The sequence below is a fragment of the Podarcis melisellensis genome (genome assembly GCF_964234715.1).
Source record: "Podarcis melisellensis genome assembly, chromosome: 17".
Taxonomy (NCBI): Eukaryota; Metazoa; Chordata; class Lepidosauria; order Squamata; family Lacertidae; genus Podarcis; species Podarcis melisellensis.
Window position 1 is genome coordinate 10,755,185 of NC_138534.1, and position 24,405 is coordinate 10,779,589.

The following is a 24,405-nucleotide window of genomic DNA, read 5'->3' on the forward strand; positions in this document are numbered from 1 at the left end:
CTCACTGTACCGTACTTAAATAGACAGCATTCAATTTGAGGCAGCTTCACTACTAATGAAATAGATCTGTACGTGGATCCACTTACATGCTGAGGCAGTGCTTTTTTTCTTTTAAAAAAATGTTTAGGGGAACTCTCATTTTCCTACTCATATTGAAATACTGACCCTCAATGAGGCCAAACTTAGATTCACAAAATGTTTAGGAGTATGCGTACCCTCAGGAAAAAAGCACTGTGTTGAGGTATTTTTTCACAGTATAACCACATTTACTTTATCCACTTGCTTTTAGTGGCTTAAAAAGGGAAAGTTGGGAAACTAGAATTCCCTTTTCTCAAAGGGCCCGATTCAGGTTCAGGTTCCTATACAAATCAACAGTAGCTTCAGACTGTTTCCGTAGCAACCACATCACTGAGACAAGAGCAAATCAAAGGAAGATAGGTAGACAGGTTATCAGACTCCTGCATCCTAATTCTGTGTGTTTTTACACAAACATGACGTCACTGCATTAAATGGGACTCACTCCAATATAAATGTGCATAGACTAGTATCAATAAATATCAAGTGGATTAATTGCTAATCAGCTGGACATTCTCTTTTCCTGACCTTAGAGATGAAACCGAATAAAGATTTAATAAGGGGAAATTGTATGTGGAGTATCTGGTTTTTCAAATAAACCAACTAAGAGGCAAAAGGAGCTCTGAAAGCACAAGCAGGCCTGAGCTTCAGCAGTGGCGTAGCGTGGGGGTGCAGGGGGGGCCGGCCACACCGGGCGCAACATCTGGGGGTTAGGGGCCGCAAATCCACAGGTTAGGGGGTGCAAATTACTTGCCTTGCCCCGGGTGCTGACAACCCACGCTACGCCACTGAGCTTCAGTATTCCTCTCCAAATAATATTTGGTATTTTCGCTGTCAGGTGTCCAGAATGATAAGGCCCACTATTGTAAAAACTGGCCAGTATGCTTGCAAGCAGCTCCACTTGTTGGCTGTAGTGAGGATGCTTAGAATGAAGGAAGAAAGTGAAGCAGAAAACCAAAGGAAATGAGGACTAATGACACACAACAGCGTCATGGTCACCCTGTCGAAATGGCCCAATTTCATTTCAACTTCTATTTACAGCTCCTTGTGGTCTAAAGGACAAGGGGAAGTAGTTTTGGGTCACAAATCTTAAAAATGAGGTAGCCACTATTCTCATCATACAATTAGGGAACAGACTGAGGGCGGAAATGGGCTTGCTTGCAGCCACCCAGTGAGTTTGTGCCCAGAAGCTCCTAGTTCTAGCTTCTACACACAATAGCAGGACATGCTTTGCCTGCCTCTCTCTTCACCAGTCTAAGGTGCAGAGCAACAAGGTGCTTGTGGGGAGCTCAGCTTACCTTCCAGGCTGAGCTGAATGCTACACTCAGGTGAATGCTACCCGCAGGTGAAGCCAAACGCATCTCCCCCTGATGAGAACGCCAAGCTAAACCTTCGGAGCAAAGCGTCACCACTGGTTCTGTGGAAGCCAGTGGCGTAGCGTGGGGGGTGCAGGGGGGGCCGGCCGCACCGGGCACAAAATCTGGGGGCGCGCGCTCGCACTCGCAGTGCTAAAATCAGTGCTAAAATCCACGGGTTAGGGGGCGCAAATTACATGCCTTGCCCCGGGTGCTGACAACCCATGCTACGCCACTGGTGGAAGCTTCTAAAGGAGGGAGGTTCTGAAAGAAGGCAAGGCTCCTGGAAGAGTCTCTTCATCCAGGAGTCCTGGCAAGGCACAGCCGGTCGGCGTTTCGCCACAGGTAAGTCCACTGCCACTCAGGTAGGGAAGCAATGCAGGTGTCATCTCAGGCAACAACCACAGAGCCATCATTTCCCCCTTAAGGCACTGGGCAAACCAGCCCAAGAACTGTTACCAAATCGAGCTGTGGTTGGGCAGAAGAGCAGGGTGGCATTTTGAGAGAAGGAGGAGACACACACACACACACACACACACACACACACACAATATTTGCTTCAGAGAGTGCCAACAAAGGATTCTTGGGCCATTCAGGCTTCTTCATTCTTGATGGTGTCCAGCTCTGCAAGATCACGACTAATGTGTCCGGAGCTGGTAATCTGGAACAAAAAAGGTAGAGACTATGTTAGGCCTGGGTCAGGCCAGAAAGGTTCTTGAAAGTTCTGCCTTTTCCCAGAGTAGCTGTTATGCCTGTAGGAGATGCTGAGCGATCAGGACAGGCAGGAACAAACCTGCAAAGAGGGAGGAAGCTTTAGCAACGTGCTCTCTCCAGCTCTCAAAAGTTTCTCGTCTGTGAAATGGGAACACTGACAAGCTCCCCCGCAGGGCTAATAGGATGGTGGAAAGTGGCCAATACTGCGTCAATTAAAAAAAAGGGGGGGATTTTTCAGAGATTGAGAAATCCGAATAATTACAAACCTGTATTGCTTCTCTCTTGGGTAGATTCACAGCCAGAATTGCAAAACATATAGACGAAGAACGAGCCTTGCTAAAAGGGAATCAGCATAGCTTCCGCACAGGGAATCTTGGGACAAGTCTTTTAGGGGGAATTGTTAGACATAGTCATGGTCTGACACTCTAAGCCAGTGTTTCCCAACCTTTTTTGGGCAAAGGCACACTTGTTTCATGAAAAAAATCTCGAGGCACACCACCATTAGAAAATGTTTAAAAAATTAACTCTGTGCCTATATTGACTATATATAAAGTAACTCTCTTTAATAGGAATCAAATAAACACAAAGTATTTTGTAATTACTTTATTATGAAATAGTAAGTAAACAGAAATATGAAAAATTATAAAATACTTTATTCAGTGCGCAACCTGGGCCTGTTTGGCTGAACACAAAGCTGATATTCTGGCTGGAATCGAAGAAAGACACACACGTAGCTCTTCGTCAACAGCTCTCAGTCTCTCTCTGTATTTAGTTTTTATAGCAAATGAAGGAAGAGTAAGCAGGCTGGGGTGGGTTAAGTAAGGGCTGAAAGTGCCTAGATGAAGTGGGGGAAGCTAGAGAGGAGGTACATTCTGACGTTTGAGGATAGACTAGGTTCTTTATGTGAATGATAGGTGAGTTATTTGACAGATCGAACTGAGAGCAAGGTGTGGCTTGTGTAGCTGGGGTGGACATGAATGTTTGGGGTGCAAACCCCAGGCCAGCCAGGTCTGGGGGGGGGGCAGGGAGAGACGGGCCTGCCTGCCTCTGCCTGCGCTGTGGTGTGTTTTGCCCCGACCGACGGACGGACCGACCTGCCAGCTGTCTCCGCAGTAGCAGCGCGGACTGGAGCTCCGTCATTCTCCCCGCCGGTGCCTGGGGAGGGGAGTGTGGGGCGGCCGCTGTGGAAGCGACGGCGTGCTCCTCCTCCTCCTCCTCCCGGGCTAGAGCCAGCCGGCTAGCGCTCGCCCCTCCTTGCTCGAGCCGACCCCGCCGCCGGGGGCCTTCCCGTCCTCTCAGCGGCGCTGCCTCGCATCCCTCGTCTGGGGGTTGGGAGGGGGCTGGGGGGAGGAAGGGGGCGAGGGGGAGCAGCCGCCGCCGCTCCTGAGGAGATTCTGAGGCGGTGGCGGGCGACGCGTGGCGGAAGAGGAGGGACCCGCCAGCCCCGCATTTCTCTCTCTCTCTCCCTCACGGAAACCTTCCCCTCAGCTTCTGCCGCTTTTTCTCTTTTTTCCCTCTTCCTTTTTTTTTTTAAAAAAATGAAAAATCTTTCCTTTCTCTCTTTTCCAGCCCCCCTCCCCTCTTCACGGAATTTCACTGCACTCGGGCGCCGCGGCGCGCAGGCGCACTGCTCGCTCCTCTTTCCGCGCAGGCGCCTTCTCTCGCTCTTTCGCCTCCTTTTCTTTCTCTCTCGATGGTCCGCCTACAAAGGAGCGAGGGAGGCGCCCGCCATGTTTGGATTTGCATCCAGCAGATGCCGCCGCCGCCCCGCCTCTCGCCGCCCGACTCCCTCCCACGGCACACCAGGCAACGTCTCGCGGTACACTAGTGTGCCGCGGAAGACCGGTTGGGAAACACTGCTCTAAGCACTACACCACATTGGCTCCAACACAAAAGGATCGTCATACAGCTTTTAGTACAGTGGACGCTCGGGTTGCGAATGTGATCTGATGCACGTTCACAACCTGCAGTGTTCGCAACCCGCAGCGGCGCGTCTGCGCACGAGTGGGATCCAATTCAGCACTTCTGCGCATGCGCAAAGAGCGATTTGGCGCTTCTGCGCATGTGCGACCCCCGAAACCCAGAAGTAATCCGTTCCGGTACTTCCCGGTTTTGGCGCAGCCTGAAGCATCTGTAACCCAAGGTACACGGAAAGTGCTCAGCCAGGGAAAGCCAATGTCTGTACAACCTGTATGCAGCTGAGCTTCTTTGACAACTTACCCCCACTCTGGGTGATGTAGCGGACCCAAGGCAGAGCCTGGTACCCACTCTTCTCAATTATCTTCATGTACCGCACCTGGGATAGAGGGAGGAGGCAGAGGAGAGGACAATATCAAAGGAGGGCATCCATCAACAACCTCTAAACCACCCATCGCCAGCTGGTCACAATGAAAGGCACTTCAAGTCTATACAACATCTTGGCAACATGAGCCCGATTTCTGTTCACATCCTGAAGCAAAGTTCTTAACCTGAGGCACTATTTCTGGGTTAGCAGAGTCTGTAACCTGAAGCATATGTAACCTGAAGCGTATGTAACCTGAGGTACCACTGTACAGACTCTGCTAACCCAGAAATAGTACCTCAGGTTAAGAACTTTGCTTCAGGATGAGAACAGAAATCGTGCTCCAGCAGCGCGGCGGCAGCAGGAGGCCCCATTAGCTAAAGTGGTGCTTCAGGTTAAGAACAGTTTCAGGTTAAGTACAGACCAGAACAAATTAAGTACTTAACCCGAGGTACCACTGTATTAGTTTTCAACTTTAAAATACAGCATTTTCCATTCTTTTACAGTAGTTCATTTAGACGTCCCACCCAGCGTTCCATGACAGTCCTTCATAAATCTTACTTGGCTGCATATACATTAATTCCTTCACCTTCTTTTCCACATTCTCATAACCTTTATATGTTGTCAACTGTTGGTCACAACGTATCCCCTACCTGGAATTTATATTTGAGGTCCATTTTTGGTAAATATTCCCCTAAATACGTCCACTCACTCCTCGTCCGTTCGCAGTGTATTCCCTCCAATCACCAGTAGGAGCCATTGAAACAAGTTCAAATATTGGACTTCCAGAGAGTTTAATTCCTCAGTTACAGTGTAATCAAGATGCCCCTTTCGTATGCAGCTTTGGGAAGAGAGTTTGAATAATGCCAAGAACCATTTTACAGTGGTACCTCGGTTTACGAACTTAATCCATTCCGGAAGTCCGTTCTTAAACCAAAACCGTTCTTAAACCGAGGCGAGCTTTCCCTAATGAGGCCTCCCGCCTCCGGTGCCCTTCTACCAATTGGATTCCGTTCTTAGACCGAGGTAAAGTTCTCAAACCGGGACACTACTTCCAATTTTGCGTAGTTCGTAAACTGAATCGTTTGTAAACAGGACTGTTCTTAAACCGAGGTACCACTGTATATCATTAGATCGTAGCTACTTGCTCTTAACATGTACAGAGCATGGGTAGGCAAACTAAGGCCCGGGGCCTGGATCCGGCCCAATCACCTTCTAAATCTGGCCCACAGACTGTCTGGGAATCAGTGTGTTTTTACAGGAGTAGAATGTGTCCTTTTATTTAAAATGCATCTCTGAGTTATTTGTGGGGCATAGGAATTTGTTCATTCCCCGCCCAATATAGTCCGCCCCCCCCCCCGCAAGGTCTGAGGGAGAATGGACCGGCCCCCTGCTGAAAAAGTTTGCTGACCCCTGGTACAGAGCCCCACTTCTCCATCTTCCAGTCAACTCCAGCTCACCTGTATCCCAGAGACTGTGAAGTAAGGGATCTCAAAACGGACTGAGATGGGTGGACGTCCCTCCAGCTCCTCATTCTCAACACTGGGCAGCCCAAAGTGGGCTCTCATCAGGTACTCCTTGCCACCCTGCAGAGCCAAATGCAAGAGAAGATAAGGTCTTCTTCTTTAAGTCAATGGTTATGCAGGCCAGTCAATGCAACAACCTGACCCTAATAACCAAGAAGTGTAAATAATAATAATAATAATAATAATAATAATAATAATAATAATCTTTATTGTCATTGCCCCCTCTCGGGGACAACGAAATTACTTGGCTGCTCCATCCACCCAGGTAGGGCATAAATGAAGTTAATCAATGGTCACAGGAAAGGGATAAGAAAATCCACCTTAGCATTTCTGGAAGTCCTTACGGATCACATCCATGTGTGTGTTTGTGTGTGTTTTTAAAATGTATTTTTATTAAAGATTTCTTAGTTTACAAAAGTACATGCATTGTCTCTTTTTTCAAGTTGCATTTTCTACGGATCAGTTTCATTTGTTGTGAGACATTAGTATCACATGCAGTATTAGGTTGGGAAGAAAAGGGGGGAGAGGGGAGAATGGTGAGTGAAGTGGGGTGGTAATACTAATAAATAATAATAATAATAGCAATATATTATTATTATTATTATTATTATTATTATTATTATTATTATTTATACCCTGCCCATCTGACTGGGTTTCCACTCTGTGCAGCCACTCTGCGCAGCTCCCAACAGAATATTAAAAACATGATAAAACATCAAACATTAAAAACTTTCCTAAATAGGGCTGCCTTCAGATGTCTTCTAAAAGTCAGATAGTTATAGGTAGGTAGCCGTGTTGGTCTGTTGTAGTCGAAACAAAACAAAATAAATAAAATATAAAATTTAAAAAAATCCTTCCAGTAGTACCTTAGAGACCAACTAAGTTACTTATTGGTATGAACTTTCTTGTGCATGCACACGTTTATCTGAAGAAGTGTGCATGCACATGAAAGTTCATACCAATAACTAACTTAGTTGGTCTCTAAGTTGCTACTGGAAAAAAGTCAGAGAGTTGTTTATTTCCTTGACATCTGATGGGAGGGTGTTCCACAGGGCGGGCACCACTACCAAGAAGGCCCTCTGCCTGGTTCCCTGTAACTTGGCTTCTTACAGGGAGGGAACCACCAGAAGGCCCTCGGAGCTGGACCTCAGTGTCAGGGCTGAACGATGGGGGTGGAGACACTCGTTCGGGTATACGTCTATTCTTTTACTTAGTGCATGTGTGGGGTTTTGCGTCAGTGTCACTTGTATGGGTTCTCTATTTGCGTGTTGTACTTCCCTAGTGGTGAGAGAGGTTGGGGTGGCCAAGGGTGTGGTTGGGTGTCTTTGGTTGGCTGTAGTGAGATTTGTTTTTTTGTTTGAGTGGAGGGTGGGTGGGTGGATTTTTGGATCAGTTGCATTCATGTTTTCTCAAGGTTTGCTGGCACCTATGGGCACGGATTCATGAGCAACTATAGTACACTTAATAGTGGAAGCTCTTGACCAATGCCAACGGCTCACCTCTTCCGTTGCCACCCAACAAACTTGCAGGAGCCCTGGACCATGTAACAGAATTGCCCCCTTCCCAAATGCAATGGAAATGTCCTGGAGTTAAACCTGCATCTTTGAAATCATCTGCAAAACTCAGAAGACAGAATGGGGGAGGAGATTTGTGGGAAAGGGGATATCTCTCTCACCGGGAACGACTTGATGCTCCAGACGACAACATTCTTCTCAGGCTGGTATTTTGCACTGCCGATGCTGGTTTTGAACTTGGGCGAGTCGGCATCACTCGGGACAGGGACACATATCTCTACGCCATTGGCCACCGATTGCTTCTTGAATTGGCCCTTTGCCTTTCCGAGAGGGAGAAAGACAGAGAGATGCTCACCCCTCCTGACTATGTCTCTGCCATAAGAGGAGGCGAGCCAAGGTACATTCTACCACATGTGGTGGACATGTAAAATAGTAAAAGAATTCTGGGAAATGATATAGAATGAATTGAAAAAAATGTTTAAGATAACTTTTATCAAAAAACCAGAAACCTTTTTATTGGAACTAATAGGAGATGAAATACCGAAGGACTTAAAAAGACTGTTTATGTATGCAACAACAGCCACAAGAATGCTTTTTGCCCAGAAGCGGAAGGAAGAAAAAATCCCAACCAAAGAAGAGTAGATAACCAAGATGATGGACTATGTTGAAATGGCAAAGATGACCGTGAAGATCAGACACCAAGATGATAAAATATTTAGTCAAGAGTGGAAAAAAATTATAGAATACCTTAAAGACCACTGCAGATATCTAAAAACGTTAGCAGGATTTTTATAACACTTATAATGTAATATGACTTAAGTTTTAAAACGGGGAATACAAAATGAATTTGAAAAATGTAATTAGATGCAATAGAAGAAATAGAAAAAAATGGAAACCAGGGGAGGGGGGGGAAGCGGGGATTTAAGTAATCTCAGATGTGTATAAATTGAAAATGATTTAAATGTATATGAATTTTGTCTAAAAAATGAAAATATTTTTTTTTAAAAAAAGAGAGAGAGAGCAGGTGAGCCAAAGCAGAGCTCATCACTGCTTTAGTGCTCCATGGAAGACTGGGAAGTGATCTCATTTATCCAAAGCTAATGCAAATCCCGCTTTTGGATGATCTGGAGAAGCTGTTAAGAGTGAACAAAATCTATAGCAATAAATACCCAAATATATTGTGTCCTCTTTATCATGTGTTTTCCTCTAATCACCCTTATTATGGAAGCCTTGGGTAAAGGGTAGCAGTATCCCTCAAAGAAACTCACCTTCACCATAATCTCCACTCGGCTGTGAGAGAACTTCTCAATGACAGACTCTATCCAGATGAGGGGCTTCACCTTCAAGCAAAGAGAGAGAGAATCTCATTCCTGGGGTCCAGAGCCTCCAGCAGGTTACAGCCAAAGAACAAAAGGTTAATGGGAGGTGTGTCAGGCATGATGAAAGCTCAGAACACCTACGAATCCTGTCATCTTGGCTTAATCAGTCCTGTATACTTGAGAAATCTTGTGCCACCTTGGAGCAGCCAGACCCTAAGAACCAGGTCGTATTTATCTTGCATTCACCAAATAACTGTTAGCATCATCATTTAGTGACTGCAAGATAAATACTACAAATAGTTACAGTATTTTCCTATTGCTTGAATAAGTGCCAGGGCAATAGGACTCATCTGATAGGAGGAGAGAGTTTCATAGCTGTCAACTTTTCCCTTTTCTTGTGAGGAATCCTATTTGGAATAAGGGAATTTCCCTTAAAAAAGGGAAACGTTGACAGCTATGGAGAGTTTTGGGAGCGACCATCCCTGGCCTTCCTCTGAGCTTTAACATTTAACAACAATGAGTTCTATTAACTGTCATGTTGGGGGGGGAAGAGATCTGAGAAAGAGAGCAATGCCTTTTAAAGTACTGTGGGAATGTACAAAATGATGGGATTATTTCTAGTGTGGTTTATCCAAACAGTGCCATAGTACATATATAGGATTGCTGTTCCACACGTTTCATAGCGGCAGAGAATAGATTTCTCAATATATAGAGAATCAGCCGGCTGCAACCAAGAGTGGCTCAAGATATGAAGATAACACACATAGCTTCCTCAACAAGGAACCAGTTTGTCAACTGGGCGTAATTCCCGCTATCCTTCTGCAAGGAACTCTCTCTTCCCTGAGAGCATCAGCCTACAGATAAGTAGACAAATGACCTAGCTGGGCATGAATCATTAAGAAAAAAGCTAATCTGGGAAAATTAGGCAGCTACTGCCTCAGTGCCACCATGCACAAAGGAGTTGCCTCTGTACCCAATGAGATCACTATGGCATCACTTTTTTCTAAGGTCTGAATCCCAGACTAACCTGTGTGTTCAGCCGATAGGACATGAGCTCAAAATCTCCATCAGGTGGGATAAAGGAGATGGTCCGGTCATTGTCAAAACGTGACAGCCGCACACATTGATGGAACTTGACATCTTCCAGCTCCACAGACTTATTTTTTCCACCTGAGAAGTCAGAAGTGTGGCTGTCACAATTGCCCAGGGGATAGCAGGGGAGAGACTACGCTCTAGCCAGAGAGAAACAGCCGTCTGCCCTTGTGATTCTTGGCCTCTCAGTGTTGAAGGGTCTCTTTAAATTTGAAGGTTCATTATTGTTCCACAAGATGTGTATTTCTTTAAAGGCCAGAGCAAATAACATGACCTAGTTTTACAGCTGTGAAGCAGTATAGCAGGTGCTGTTAAGTTGTGGTAATTAAGCTGTTGGGTATGGTATATAAAGAGCAGTATGTAGCTCTCTCAGTACCCTGGTGGATAGGTCATGCTTATTGATTTAGTGTAAAAGGAGTTTTTGTTTTTGTTATTAAAAGTTACTTTTGTGTTCCTTGTAATGTGTGGTCTCCCCAGCACGCCTTCTGAAGCGCAACTAATCTGCAAATAGCCAACACTCAGAACTCCAAGCATTCTGTGGGGAAAGTGCTTGCAAATAATAAAAATAAAATAAAATAATAATTTATTATTTATACCCCACCCATCTGGCTGGGTTTCCCCAGCCACTCTGGGCGGCTTCCAACAAAGTATTAAAATACAGTGGTCTGTTAAACATTAAACATTCCCTAAACAGGGCTGCCTTCAGATGTCTTCTAAAAGTCTGGTAGTTGTTCTTCTCTTTGACATCTGGTGGGAGGGCGTTCCACAGGGCGGGTGCCACTACCGAGAAGGCCCTCTGCCTGGTTCCCTGTAACTTGGCTTCTCGCAGTGAGGCCCTCAGCGCTGGACCTCCGTGTCCAGGCTGAATGATGGGGGTGGAGATGCTATTTCAGGTATACTGGACCGAGGCCGTTTAGGACTTTAAAGGTCAGCACCAACACTTTGAAAAGGAGGGTTTTTGTTTTTTAAAAAGTTATTATTAAAGCTCTCAACTTTAAAACACAAACACCCAAAGTCTGGAAGCAGCAGAAATATGAGAGTATTTGGCAGAAAAGAACACAGGTTGTCCATTCCCAAAACACGAGGTCCACATTAAAAGTTACCAGAAAGTTAATGATGAACAAAAGAAACTGCATTTTTCATAGACACACCCAGATGTGTGGGTGCTACTCTGGCGTTTCAGTGAAAAGAGAGAGATGCCCCCCCCAAAATGCACCTGTATGAATGCTACTTTTAAAAATAAGCTCCTGGGCTGAAATTACACCTTGTCTACGTAAAATGAAAAACCACAACAATAAGCAAAATCCAACCAAATCAAGTGTCATTCAGCCCAACACTTCCTGCTGCTGGAGGCTCTCTCTGCCCAGCCCACCCAACTGCTGGTGCTCCTGCTTTCAGGGCACTGGGTGACTTACGTCCTGTGATCTCAAAGAGCACCCTGTCGTTGAGGCCCAAACGCAGCTCTGGCATGCCAGAGAGAAAGACCTTCAGCTTGATGGAGCCCACAATCTCACTCAGCAGGACACTCCCGTTGGCATTAACCTGGAAGACAGAGCAGGGTCTGAGTCTTGAGGTCACAACTGCTCCCCTCTCCTCTCTTTGCCTGGAAGAAGGGTGACTTCTCCCTCCTGTCCCTGATAACAACCAGGCTGAAACTGCAGTGCCAGTCTTGGAATGAGCTAGTTCAGTTTAAGGCAGTTTGCTGAATTAGTTCAAAAAGTCTCTGAACTATGCCTTATAGTACACTAGTGTTTTTAGTGTTCTGCTGGAAGCCGCCCAGAGTGGCTGGGGAAACCCAGCCAGATGGGCGGGGCATAAATAATAATGAAATTATATTAATTAATATAATTAATTAATTAATACAATTAAAATTGTGGGAACCATTTGGAAATAGTGTATTTCTGAGGTTTGATGGCTCATAGCCCCACTTTTTTTGGAGTAATACCATAAAATTACATATCAATAGAAAGATAATTTAAGGAAGAATGTAATGCAACAAAGTTTGTTCAATTATCTGTATTCTATCTAAAGTTATAGCCAAATAACCAGAAAAAGGAAGCACAACTTGCTTAGGTTGTTATGCAGTAGCTTTACATCGTTTTAATGTAGCCAATGAGCATGAGTGTTTAGAGAGATAATCACGTGTTATGAGCCGTCAAACCTCAGAAATGCATTTTTTCCTAAAAGTTTCCACAACTTTGGCCATTAGTGTAGTTCCCACAACTGCCGAGTGAACTGAATGTAAATTGTTCATTTTGAGGTAGAGCTTTTAAATGTTTTCTTAGCTTCAGGTTCAATCTCCTACATGAATTTTCTACTGATCTTTGGGCTTTGAAGTTTAAGGATCATAATTGTTGGGAATGACAAGCCAAACAATTCACATTCCACTGTGTTTTCTTAAGCATGTTTTATACTTCAGCCCAGCAGCTTGTAACATTCTGAATGCTGAGGGTAAAATAATTGGATGTATTTGAAGTGAACACGAACAGAACTAAAGGGACGAATATAAACTGGAATTTGTTCCTTTTTGGACACCTTGAATTGGAATTCAAATTAGCCCCTTTTTAAAATGAACTTTCAAAGCCCAGGGAAGTTACCCACCAGTACACAAAACATCATGGAAACAACCATTATTCAGTACTTAGATGTGCTGTGTGCAAACTAAAATCATATATGAGTGGGCAGACTCAGGCATATCAGATCTGCTTTGTTTTTGCACTAGAAACCAGAGATCCTCCAAGTGGATCTAGGTGCAAAATGGGGGTGGAGAGAGAAACAACACACAAAATTAAGGAACATGCTCAGCCCAGAAATGGATCTCAGTACTAGAACTGAGGGGGAGAACCATAAAAGTCACTTTGTGCTCCTGGGGTGGGAGGGAAGCTGGGATATTTGCATTGCAGGGGGTTGGACTAGATGAAATTCGGGATCCCGTCCAACTCTATGACTCTATGAAATGCACTTAATACCGGTAAATAAGGTAAAGGCAAAGGGACCCCTGACCCAGTCGCAGACAACTCTGGGGTTGCGGTGCTCATCTCGCTTTATTGGCCAAGGAAGCCGGTGTACAGCTTCCGGGTCATGTGGCCAGCATGACTAAGCTGCTTCTGGCAACCCGTTTACCTTCCCACCAGAGTGGTACCTATTTATCTACTTGCACTTTGACATGCTTTCAAACTGCTAGGTTGGCAAGAGCAGGGACCGAGCAACGGGAGCTCACACACTCTAATCAGAGAGAGAGAGAGAGAGAGAGAGAGAGAGAGAGAGAGAGAAATATATTCCTGCCCTTCATTTCAGCAGAAAGGGGTGTGGAGCAGCTTTTGTTGCTGTTGAGAAACCCAGAAATCGCCCAGGGATCTCCAGCAGATCCCGAGCTACCTTTTGCCCACTTTCCTTTTCTCATCTTATCATCATCTCTTCCGAGCTCGTTTGCTGTCGAAGCTGATGCTCTAAGAGGAGAAAATGCTGTTTCAGGGCAGATCACCGCCATCCCTGTGGGAGTACCACCATCACCAATGGTAACCACCAATGGTAACTCTCAAGGGAAACACACACAGCCTCCTCTGAGCAGCTGCCAGTGACACAGCTTTCCTCCTGAACTCTGCTGAGAAAGGCCAAGCACCTGAGCAACTTCATGCCACCAGAGTTGATGCCCATGTAATATTTAATGGAAGGGAATTCCAATGGGGCAGGTGCCACAAGACAAAAGGCCATGCCAACGTTTTAGGCTACTCACAATGTTGCCCGGATCCCTACGTACCTAGGTGAGCCAGACGGACCCACATTTCTGCAATAACTCACCAGCAGATTGACAGATTCAATGACATCAATGAATACTTCGTTCTTCTTATATTTGATGCCCTCCGACCTCCAGGAGACTGCATTGGTGACGGTGGGTGGAACGCGGGATTTGCCTGTGTCAAGCTTGTTGCCTTGCTGAGTGATGTACCTACATCAGGGTGAAGAGGGGATGAGATCAAGATCTAGAACTGCCCTCATAAGATGCAGTCATTCCACCTCCCAACATGCACACCTTTTCAAAGGATTGTGAGGGACTGTAAAGAGCACCTTCTGCTATCTAAAGCAGAAGCAGAATCTCATCAAAACTTCACATTGCCTGGACTGAAATGCCAATTCAGAATAAAATGAATGTTTGAAGCATTGATAGTTCAGATTCTGACATTTGCTTCTGAGCCCCCAACACTGAAATTTAAGTATCTCTTCAGACCTCATTTTCCCCAAACTGAGGCCCCCTCAGAAATAAAGTTTGGCCCAAGCAGAATGATTACCATCTGAATTCAACACTTGAGATTTTACACATGGGAAACATTTTGTTCCACTTGAACTCCTATATACCCATCCTCAGCACATATAGTTTTCAAATCCTGTTAGTAATAATAATATAATAATAATTTATTATTTATATCCCGCCCATCTGGCTGAGTTTCCCCAGCCACTCTGGGCAGCTCCCAATCAAGTGTTAAAAACAGTACAGCGTTACATATTAAAAACTTCCCTGAACAGGGCTGCCTTAGGTCATTTATTTGCACAATGTCAGAAAGAGGTAGCAGGAAAGCAGGGGATAAAAAGGTTAGGAGAAGGGGAGCAGACCAAGTGACTCACTCCTGCAAAATTTTACTATCTGTTGTCTGGGGAAACCCAAAATCCATAAGCTCATCCAGCAGTTCATACACAATGACAAAATTGTCACGGATGCTCTCTTCTTCCAGCTCTTTGAAATATTCAGAAAAGACCTGACAATGAGAGAAAGAAAGGTTTCACCCTACTGGATTTTATACAGAAGAGGTGACCCCCCTCCCCAGTCCAGGCGTGAAGATCCTAGAATTCCGCAGCCCCCATACCCAAATTCCGGAACTTTGATCCATCTACATTTGGCTCAAGTGCATCTTTCTTGCAGAATTCCCAGTGTGGGATGCATTAGTTATTGGGAAGTGTAAGAGTGTTATTTTAAACTGGTTTCCATTGGTGCTAAAATGTTGGAGTTTTTTAATTGCTCTGTTATTTTCATTGTTGTAAATCAGAGATGGGGAACCTATGACTCTCCAGATGTTGCAAGCTACAACTTCCATCATCCTTGTCTATTTGCCATGCTGGCTCAGGCTGGTGGGAGCTTCTGGAGGGCACAAATTCTTCACCCCTGCTGTAAATTTTATAAAACTGTGCCTTGAAGTTATTATTACCTTTTAACAAAACTTGAGAGTGAATACACTAAAAGACAGCATACAAGTTCAGTTTTCAAAGGCTGGAATCAATGGGATGGAAGAAGCCAGATTTTATGCTACGAAGGGCAAACTGGCCTTTCATCCTTGGCCCCCAAAAGATACTATCAGGGTTTGTAGTGCCAAGAGGAAACTAAAAGCCCCAAGATCATTTGGGGGAGGGCAGGGGTGCCAACCTGGCAAAAATATTGGGGGACCCCAGGTACGCCCTGCCCCCCACAATCGATCACATGATGCAGTGGACACACAGCATTTGAATGGCAATGCCCATCAGCTTTGGGGCACGCTGGCCCCATCAAATATTTTATGGGGGGGCGAAGGGATCTCAGCCCCTAGGAGTTGGCTTCCATGGGGGAGGGTGTGTGTTGTCTGCATGCTACTCCAGCCAACAGAATAACACAATGGGGAACTCAAAGATAGCATCAGCCTTTCCTATCTTGGTGCCTATTTCTTCTTTGTACGTCTAAAAATGGCTCCTTGACTTACCTCTACCACTTTATAGAGAAAAGAATACACTAGTGAGGCATTGGCATTCTTCATGGTTAAGGCCACCACTGCACAAAAGGTTAAGGGTAAAGAAAGAGATTTCTGAACTGCTGGACTAGAGACTTGGGAATGGTCGGGAAGGAGTATTGGCTTTGGGGGACTCTAGCCAAAATAGAGGACACAGCCACCAATGCCAGGCAGTAGATTAACATTGGGATGCACAGAAACCTCATGTGGATTCTTCAAAGGTTAAGTTTCCTTGGACTGGATCTTGCACCAGTTTGCAGTTTTCCCATTTTGGGACCAGCCTTTCAGCTCTCAACCCAGCTCATCTCCTAACATGAGGCTTCTGTCTAGCCAAAAGGATTCTGCACATGCTTCATTCTTGTCCAGGGGTCAGCAAACTTTTCCAGCTGTGGGCTGGTCCACCATCCCTCAGACCATGTGGTGGGCTGGACTATGTTTTGAAAAAATATATATGAATGAATTCCTATGCCCCACAAATAACCCAGAGGTGCATTTTAAATAAAAGCACACATTCTACTCAGGTAAAAACACCAGGCAGGACCCACAAATAACCCAGAGATGCATTTTAAATAAAAGGACGCATTCTATTCATGTAAAAACACGCGGATTCCCGGACCATTCGTGGGCTGGATTGAGATGGCGATTGGGCTGCATCCGGCCCACGGGCCTTAGGTTGCCTACCCTGTTCTTGCCCTTTCTCTGTCATTCCAAAGAAATTCAGAAACGCAGGGCCTGCAATCTCCACTTCGCTGAAACTTAAGGGCACAGGGCAAGGCTCACTGAAAATAAACTGCTAACATTATATTGCTGTTATACAAATCTATGGTGCAAATGCATTTAGAATACTGTGTGCCATTCATGCAGCACATAGACTGTGGTGCTCCCTCCCAGAGAAGGCAGTGATGGCCCCCAAACTTGGATGGCTTTAGAAGACAAATTCATGGAAGAAAAGGCTATTGAAGATTACTGGCCCTGCTGGCTATGCGCCACAGTTGGAGGCAGTAGTGCTTCTGAATCCAGTTTTGCCCCTCACAGGGGCTGCAGCATCCCACCCATCTCCCCGGAATTAGCTCAGGCTCTGAAAGGATACAGTAAATGTTGCTGTGCTTGATCCAAAGGAAATGCACTTTCCCGCGGGACAGGAGTGGCGTCAGGGCACTTTCTTCCTCCTTCTGCATCAAGAGCGGCATGAAGTAGTCAATCTCTGACATGCTCACATCTCCTTTGTAGTTGCGGCTGATGAGGGGCTAGAGGATGGGAAAGAAGCTTAAGTCATGCCAGCCTTGCATGGCTGACATTGAGACACCCATAATGCGTTGCTCACGTTATCACTGATGCTTCCTCTAAGTAGCATCATGTATGTCATTCACCCACACACCGTTTTCCAGGGAGGAGGTTTAGACTGGGACCCTTTACCCACTTACCTGGGAGGAAGCCCCATAGAACTTAATAGGACAGACATCCGAGTAGACACTCTTGAATTCTGCTGTTAGACGCAAGTCTTCAAGGTTGCATTTTCACCCTGTATTCCCTGGCCGCATACGTGAGTCATAGCACATCCCGGTCAAATAAACATAGCTCTTCTCTACCTAACGGGCCTTTAGGTTGTCTCCTTTGTGCTTTTCAGAGCCGGCTCTGCCATTAGGCAGAAGAAGCAATTGCCTCAGGTGACAGCAGCCACAGTTCTAACCATTCACCTCTGTGGGAGAACAGAGATGTGCACCACAAACCTCTCATATACCCTCTAAACTTGCCAGCTGCTGTCAGGTGCGATGGAGGAAACTGTACCCTTGGCACAGCTGAAGTAAGATTCAACTGTCAATCTGGCCAGCTTCTCTACATGGAACAGGGAGGGAGGCAATATCGTCCTTTGCTTCAGGCAGCAAATGATCTTGTTCCAGCCCTGGTCTTTTTCATCCTTCGACAAAGTTGTTATTTTAGAGATGTGGTGGGAGGAAAAGGAAAGTGCAGCTGTACCATAATATTCGCCACCCCCAGAGCTATCTCTGCCATGGACCAGGCTTCCCTTTCATGCCACACTTATTTTTAAAAATGTGATACTGTACCTCCATGATCTTTCCCGCACAAGATCCTATTCAAAATGCAGTGCATAAACTCAGCTTTGTGTAAGATAGGGGGCACCCATCAGCAGAAGGTTCCCCAAGTACTTCACTTACAGCAAACTCCTATAAGTTAACTACTCCAAAAGTAAGTTCCATTGGGTTCAGTTGGGCTTACTTCCATGAAGGTAGGTATAGCAGTGCAGCCTTAATAGTTGTTATTAGTATTAATGATATGCATGTAGATGAATTTTTGGATTGTTTAAAAATGCTTAATCAGAGTATAACAGCCCCTTATGTATATTTATTACCATGGTATTACAGAAGGGGAGGGGGCAGTGATGCAGAAAAACTAGTATCCCTAGCTAACAGGACCAGTGGTCAGGGATGATGGGAGTTGTAGTCCCAAAACATCTGGAGGGCCAAGTTTGCCTATGCCTGATGTAGACTGTCATTTGCCTGACAACATGTAGTAAAGCTATAGCTGCGCTGAGACTTGCATTATTACACAGTACACTGGTACCTCAGGTTACAGATGCTTCAGATTACAGACTCCGCTAACCCAGAAACATTACCTCGGGTTAAGAACTTTGGTTCAGGATGAGAACAGAAATAGCACAGCGGCAGCGCGGCAGCAGCGGGAGGCCCCATTGACTAAGTGGTGCCTCAGGTTAAGAACAGTTTCCGGTTAAGAACAGATCTCCAGAACAAATTAAGTTCTCAACCCGAGGTACCACTGTAATTGTAATTGTTAATAAAATTGCTTTGTGGGGGGGGGGATTCTATAAGAACCGGGGGGGGGGGGTTAAATGTCTGAACAGGTATTAGTATGCTTCTCATTCCAGTATGGAACAAACGGAGCAGCCTAGCAAATAAATCTGTTTGTCACCAATCTCCTCGATCTTGTGTTCAGATGTTGACTTTTCCATTCACATTCTTAACTGCTACCTTGCGCTAGTTCTGATGCTATTCCTCTCTTCCACAAATTGGCCTGCTACTGTTCTGAACCGGCCATCAACTGTTGTTGTTGTTGTTGTTTTGAACGGGTAGCAGCAGGCAGTTCCAGTGTACACAGCTTATCACCGAGAAAGCAAATGTTTATTCCAGTTTCTGCTCCTTAAAGTGATATGGGCTCAGGGCTCATTCTGCTTTCCTGCTACAGCTCTGGCCCTGCTCTTTCACCCATTTGAAGCAACCTAGCTGGTCGAACAGGCTCCCTGACGCAACCAGAGCCAGCAGGATGGCAGCAAGCAGGTCCACACGCTCCGGGAACAACATTCCCAGGCTGCCTCCGTTCACTAAGCGGTCACAATTTTCAGACCACTCCTCAGCCTAGAAAAGGAGGGCCAAAAAGAATCTCCTCCACACCCGCTGCAACAGGAAAGAGCCTGCGATGGAGCACCAACAAGCCCCAGCTCTGGGATAGCGGATGCCAGCCAGACGCAGCACAGGTGGGCCCCATCTCCCAGAAGGTGGGAGCCGCAGGAAGAAACCTTGGCACCAGGGCCAGGAGCACCCATCTCTCTCCTTGTGCCCAGAGGCAAAGGTGGCCTAGCATCTATAAGACACAGCCGGGCCACCTGGGTGCTACTCAACTCCCCACCTGGTCTCAAGAGGCTTTAACTTCCTCTTCTCCAGGCTGAAAAGTGAACAGGGGGATAAGGGTACACTGTATGAATGGAACCAGGTAACACCCAAAAACTTGGATCTAGCGAGCGGAAATACTGGAGGGCTTAGAGAGAGGGGGGAGTTATTTGGGAAACTTCGCCTGGAGGGTGGAGGCTGCTCTTCAGGTGTTCGGCCCCACCTGAGCGGAAGATCTGGGGGGTCACACTCACCTTGCCTTTCAGGTCAAGGATAAAAACTGCCGAGGCGGACATGCTGCTCCTGCTGCGCCCACTTCCTCCTCCTCTCCTGCTTCGCTCGCTCTCGGCAGCCACCTGGGCTAGGTGAGGGCGCTGCGCCTACAGGTGAGCTGGGCTGCCTTAAAGGAGAGGAGGCGGAGGCAGCAGCAGCAGGAGGAGGGTGTGGGATAGAAGTCCTCCGACAGAAAGGAAGTGGGAGGACAGACGTCGCAGTTTCTCTCGAGCGAGGGGCCGGACAGACGTGTGCACGCGCGCAAGCGAGTCGCCCCATAGGATCCCAGCCGAGATCCCGATCCCGTGTGAAGAGAGGCTGGGAAGCAGAGAAACGCCCCGTTCTTAATTCTCCTCTCGGTTTCCCCATAGAATCCGGATGATGAGTTGGGTTTAGTTTGGTTGGGTTGTAAGTGCTCTTTGGGTTGCCCTGGGCAAGATAAGGGGAGTAACAAATTTAATAAATACTAAACAATAACCATAATGATGATGGTGACATAGGCGTAGCCAAAGAGGGGCGCCCCCCCTAAATCAAGTAAATCAATAAAAAATACTTAATTAACTGAGGTTCTGCCCTCCCAACAGAAATCCTGAATACGCCCATGGATGATGTTGATTAAAGGCTCACTTGGTGCCTTCAATATATATCTTTAGGCATCAGGCGAAAACGTTTCTCTTCAACCAGGCTGATTAACATTCAATGGCTTTTTATTTTATTTTTTATATAATTTTTATTAACATTTCTGTTTTGCAATTTAAAATACTCATTTTTACATCTTTAAGATATCCATGACTTCCCTTCTTCTCTTTCCATGGTTCATTTTACATATCATAAATCCCTGCATATTTTACAGAAATTATACCATTCAGTATTCCATTATTACATCCATCAAAACTTATTTACACTGTTGAATTTATCTTACTGCTGCTGCCAGCTTTTTCAGCTGTGCACCGTTATTTCCCATATATTCAATAAACGTTTTCCAATCTTCTCTAAACCTATGTTCTTCTTGTTCTCTTATACTATATGTTAAGTGTGCGAGTTGTGCATATTCTGTCAATTTAAGTTGTTGTTCTTCTTTGGTTGGGACCTTGCTCGTTTTCAATTTTTGTGCTAATGAAACATGGGCTGCAGTACAGTTGTACCTTGGAAGTTGAATGGAATCCATTCTAGAACTCTGTTCGACTTCCAGAATGTTCAGAAACCAAAGTGCAGCTTCTGATTGGCTGCAGGAAGCTCCTGCAGCCAGTCAGAAGCCACGGAAGCTCCGTCAGATATTTGGCTCCCAAAAGTAGTTCGCAAACTGGAACAGTCACTTCCGGGTTTGCGGTTTTCAGGAGCCAAAACGTTTGAGAACTAAGCTGTTCGGAAACCAAGGTATGACTGTAGTAGCATTTTTAAATGTGCTTGTGGGGGGTTATTGGTTTTTGTTTTATTATTACTATTTATTTATTACTATTCTCATTTTGTATTTTTCTGTTGTGAATCACCCTGGGCTATCTGGATGAAGGGGGATGAAGGGTAGTATACAAATTGAATAAAGAAGAAGAAGAAAAAGAAGAAGAAGAACAGTGATCCACATAAAAACGGTGTTCCCCAACAATATAAATCCATCAGGAAGTATTTCTGACTCCTCTTCCTTTTCACTTCTCAATGTATTTGTACCCAGGAGTGCGTCAGTCAAGGAAAAACATTTTTTAAATAAATAAATAGTTTTATCATTGAACAAGTTGCTTGGGATACCTTTAGGTATTTAAAAAGATAATAATATAATAAACACTAATCATAGTGCTGATGTTCTCCCCACCCCTTAGCTGTAAGCTGGATTCTGTGTGTTGCTGGTGGCAAAGCCCAGAGAGGCTGCTGTGATGGGTGGGTGAATGTGGGAGAAGCAGCCGGCCGCCTGGAATTCTACAGCTGACGAGGCAGCGCATGGCAGGCCTTCCATTGTGCTTTGGCGACAGCGATGACTGCATGGGAGTGATATTTCAGTGGAGGCAGCAATGCCCTTCACACAATGCCAGGCTTTATGAGGCCGGGAGAACTCTGTGTGTATGTGTGCGAGGTAGACTTAGGATTAATCCCAGCTGGAATGTGCACAACTCCTCCACTGCAGGCAATGTCAGTAACGCTATGTCTGAGCCACAAGAAGACCCTGTAGAAGGCCAGAAAAGCTGGACAAAGGACCTCTGAAGCCTGGAGGGAGGAATACTGTTTTAAAAAGCTCCTTGCATGCTTTCAGGTTGGATATGAATGAATGAATGAATAAATGTCACACAGCCAAAGATGCTGTGTTCTGTCTGTGGGTCCTGGTACTTTATGTACCATTGTTGTACTATGATGGTTATGCTCTACCTGCACAGCTGAAAACAGCAATGCTGCCAAACACAAGTTGCTGGAAACCACAGGAGGGGAGAGGACTCTTATATGTTTCTGAGCACAATTCAAAGTGTTGGTGCTGACCTTTAGAGCCCTAAACGGCCTCGGTCCAGTATACCTGTAGGAGCGTCTCCACCCCCATCGTTCTGCCCGGACACTGAGGTCCAGTGCCGAGGGCCTTCTGGCGGTTCCCTCACTGCGAGAAGCCAAGTTACAGGGAACCAGGCAGAGGGCCTTCTCCGTATTGGCACCCGCCTGTGGAACGCCCTCCCACCAGATGTCAAAGAGAAAAACAATGACCAGACTATTAGAAGACATCTGAAGGCAGCCCTGTTTAGGGAAGCTTTTAATGTTTAACAGACCACTGTATTTTAATACTTTGTTGGAAGCTGCCCAGAGTGGCTGGAGAAACCCAGCCAGATGGGCAGGGTATAAATAATAAATTATTATTATTATTATTATTATTATTATTATTATTATTATTATTATTATTATTATTATTATTTTATTTTCATGTTCTCCTCACTGGTTTCCCACAGGTCAGCCACTGGGAGAACAGGATGCAAGACCAGATGGGCGCTTGGTCTGATCCAGCAGCCTCTTATTTTCTTAACCTGTGCTTTCTCCTTCCCCCAGCCCTTTTCAATTCCTCCTACCTTCTAGAGCAGACAGGATTCTTGTGCTTCTCTGGAGACTGGCTGGGGGGGGGGCAAGGGGATCGGGTGAAGAGCAGATCCAGGGGAAACGCGACTTTATTTATTGTTTTATTCATTTATTTATTGGATTTATATACCACCCTATACCCGGGGGTCTCAGGGCCGTTCACAGAATGAAATCAAGATATAAAACTACAAAATAAATAATAATAATAAAAACAACAACCCAATAGCCCTGCCCCCAAAAAACACATTTTAAAAGGGCCTAGGATGTAAATCAGATCAACCAAAGGCCTGGTTAAAAAAGAACATTTTTGCCTAGGACTTAAAGGAGTATAATGAAGGCGCCAGGTGAACTTCCCTGGGGAGAGCATTCCACAGACAGGGAGCCACTGCAGAGAAGGCCCTTTCTCATGTTGCCACCCTCTGCAGTTTTCAAGGAGGAGGCACACAAAGGAGGGCCTCAGAAGATGATCTCAGGGTCCAGGTAGGTTCACATGGAAAGAGGCGGTCCTTGAGGTACTGGATTCCTGAGCATAGCTGTCAACCGTCCCTTATTTGATGGGAAACTCCCTTATCCCAGTGTCTCGCTGCTGTCCCTTATTGATGATGTCCCTTAAATTTCCCGGGTTTCATGCTCGCCCGGCTCAGGAAGGAAGCAGCGGCTCGGGATCCTCCGCCGCGTGTGAGAGAGAGCGCTGACGCCATTGTCCTGGTGTGAGGAGTTCCATCGGCCCTTCCCTGCCTGAGAGAGGGGGGGGAGGGAGAGAGACTCTTGCCCACGCCGCCCATGAGCCTGGAGGCAGCAGCAGTGGTGGCAGCTGAGGGAGGAGGAAGAGGAGGGGATGGGGAGGGATGCAGAAGGGCGGCGCTTCAGTGGCTGCCACAACCACCTCATGCTGGATTGACAGCATCTGTCAATCCTGCCAATGTATGTAACTCTTTACAATGGCAAAATCCCTTATTTTGGCTGCTGATCCCTGATTTTTGAGGCTGCTGGTCCCTTATTTTCAAATCTGTAAGTTGACAGCTATGTTCCTGTGTCCTTCCTTCCTTTGTTCTCTATCACACACTGCTAAAGTAGCAGGGCAGTTTTCCTGTTTGCACCTGATAAGCCTATTATGGAAGATCAGGTTGTGCGTGTTTGTGTTTTTAACCCTTACATGGCAAGTTGCACCTGCCAAATAAGCCTGCCAACCTTTAAAACCAGTCCCCACCAGCTGGCTCCTGTGCCTTTTAACAACAGCTTGATTGCCAGATGTTGGCGAATGCTCCTTCTCCATGCTGTGAAAAAGCTTTGTGTGTTAACTTCTGCAGAAAAGCTGCTTTCCAGCACATTTCTCTCTCCCCACCATCCCCATTGGTTAACAAGCACCAACTATATGCCCCAGGTACCCTCTTCTGTACAGATTCAGAAAGAGCCCTGTCCTCACACAGCACCTAGTCACCTTAGATTACACAGTACAGTGGTACCTCAGGTTAAGTACTTAATTCGTTCCGGAGGTCCGTTCTTAACCTGAAAGTGTTCTTAACCTGAAGCACCACTTTAGCTAATGGGGCCTCCCGCTGCTGCCGCGCTGCCGGAGCACGATTTCTATTCTCATCCTGAAGCAAAGTTATTAACCCGAGGTACTATTTCTGGGTTAGCGGAGTCTGTAACCTGAAGCGTATGTAACCTGAAGCGTATGTAACCCGAGGTACCACTGTATGAGTAAGATCCAGTGGCTGGCTACCAGTTTGCAGGCACAGTCGTAGAAGAGAAGAAATCTGTTTTTGTTGCTACATCCCAGACTCTGGGTATAACCAAAATCAAAATTTGGACTG

The 24,405-nt window shown here is 45.8% G+C and overlaps 1 protein-coding gene across 1 annotated transcript; it reads right to left on the minus strand.

The window, feature by feature from the left end:
- Positions 1-869: 869 nt before the first annotated feature.
- Positions 870-19,724, minus strand: AP1M2 (adaptor related protein complex 1 subunit mu 2). Its single transcript, XM_081894518.1, has 13 exons — positions 19,528-19,724; positions 16,720-16,876; positions 15,603-15,670; positions 14,500-14,630; positions 13,678-13,825; positions 11,292-11,418; positions 9,812-9,954; positions 8,734-8,805; positions 7,627-7,785; positions 5,886-6,011; positions 4,365-4,440; positions 1,667-2,091; positions 870-1,492 (listed from the first exon to the last, which is right to left on the minus strand). The coding sequence occupies exons 1-12, from the start codon at positions 19,567-19,569 to the stop codon at positions 2,069-2,071; spliced, it is 1,272 nt and encodes a 423-aa protein (XP_081750644.1). The 5' UTR covers positions 19,570-19,724; the 3' UTR covers positions 870-1,492; positions 1,667-2,068.
- Between the last annotated feature and the right edge of the window lie 4,681 nt (positions 19,725-24,405).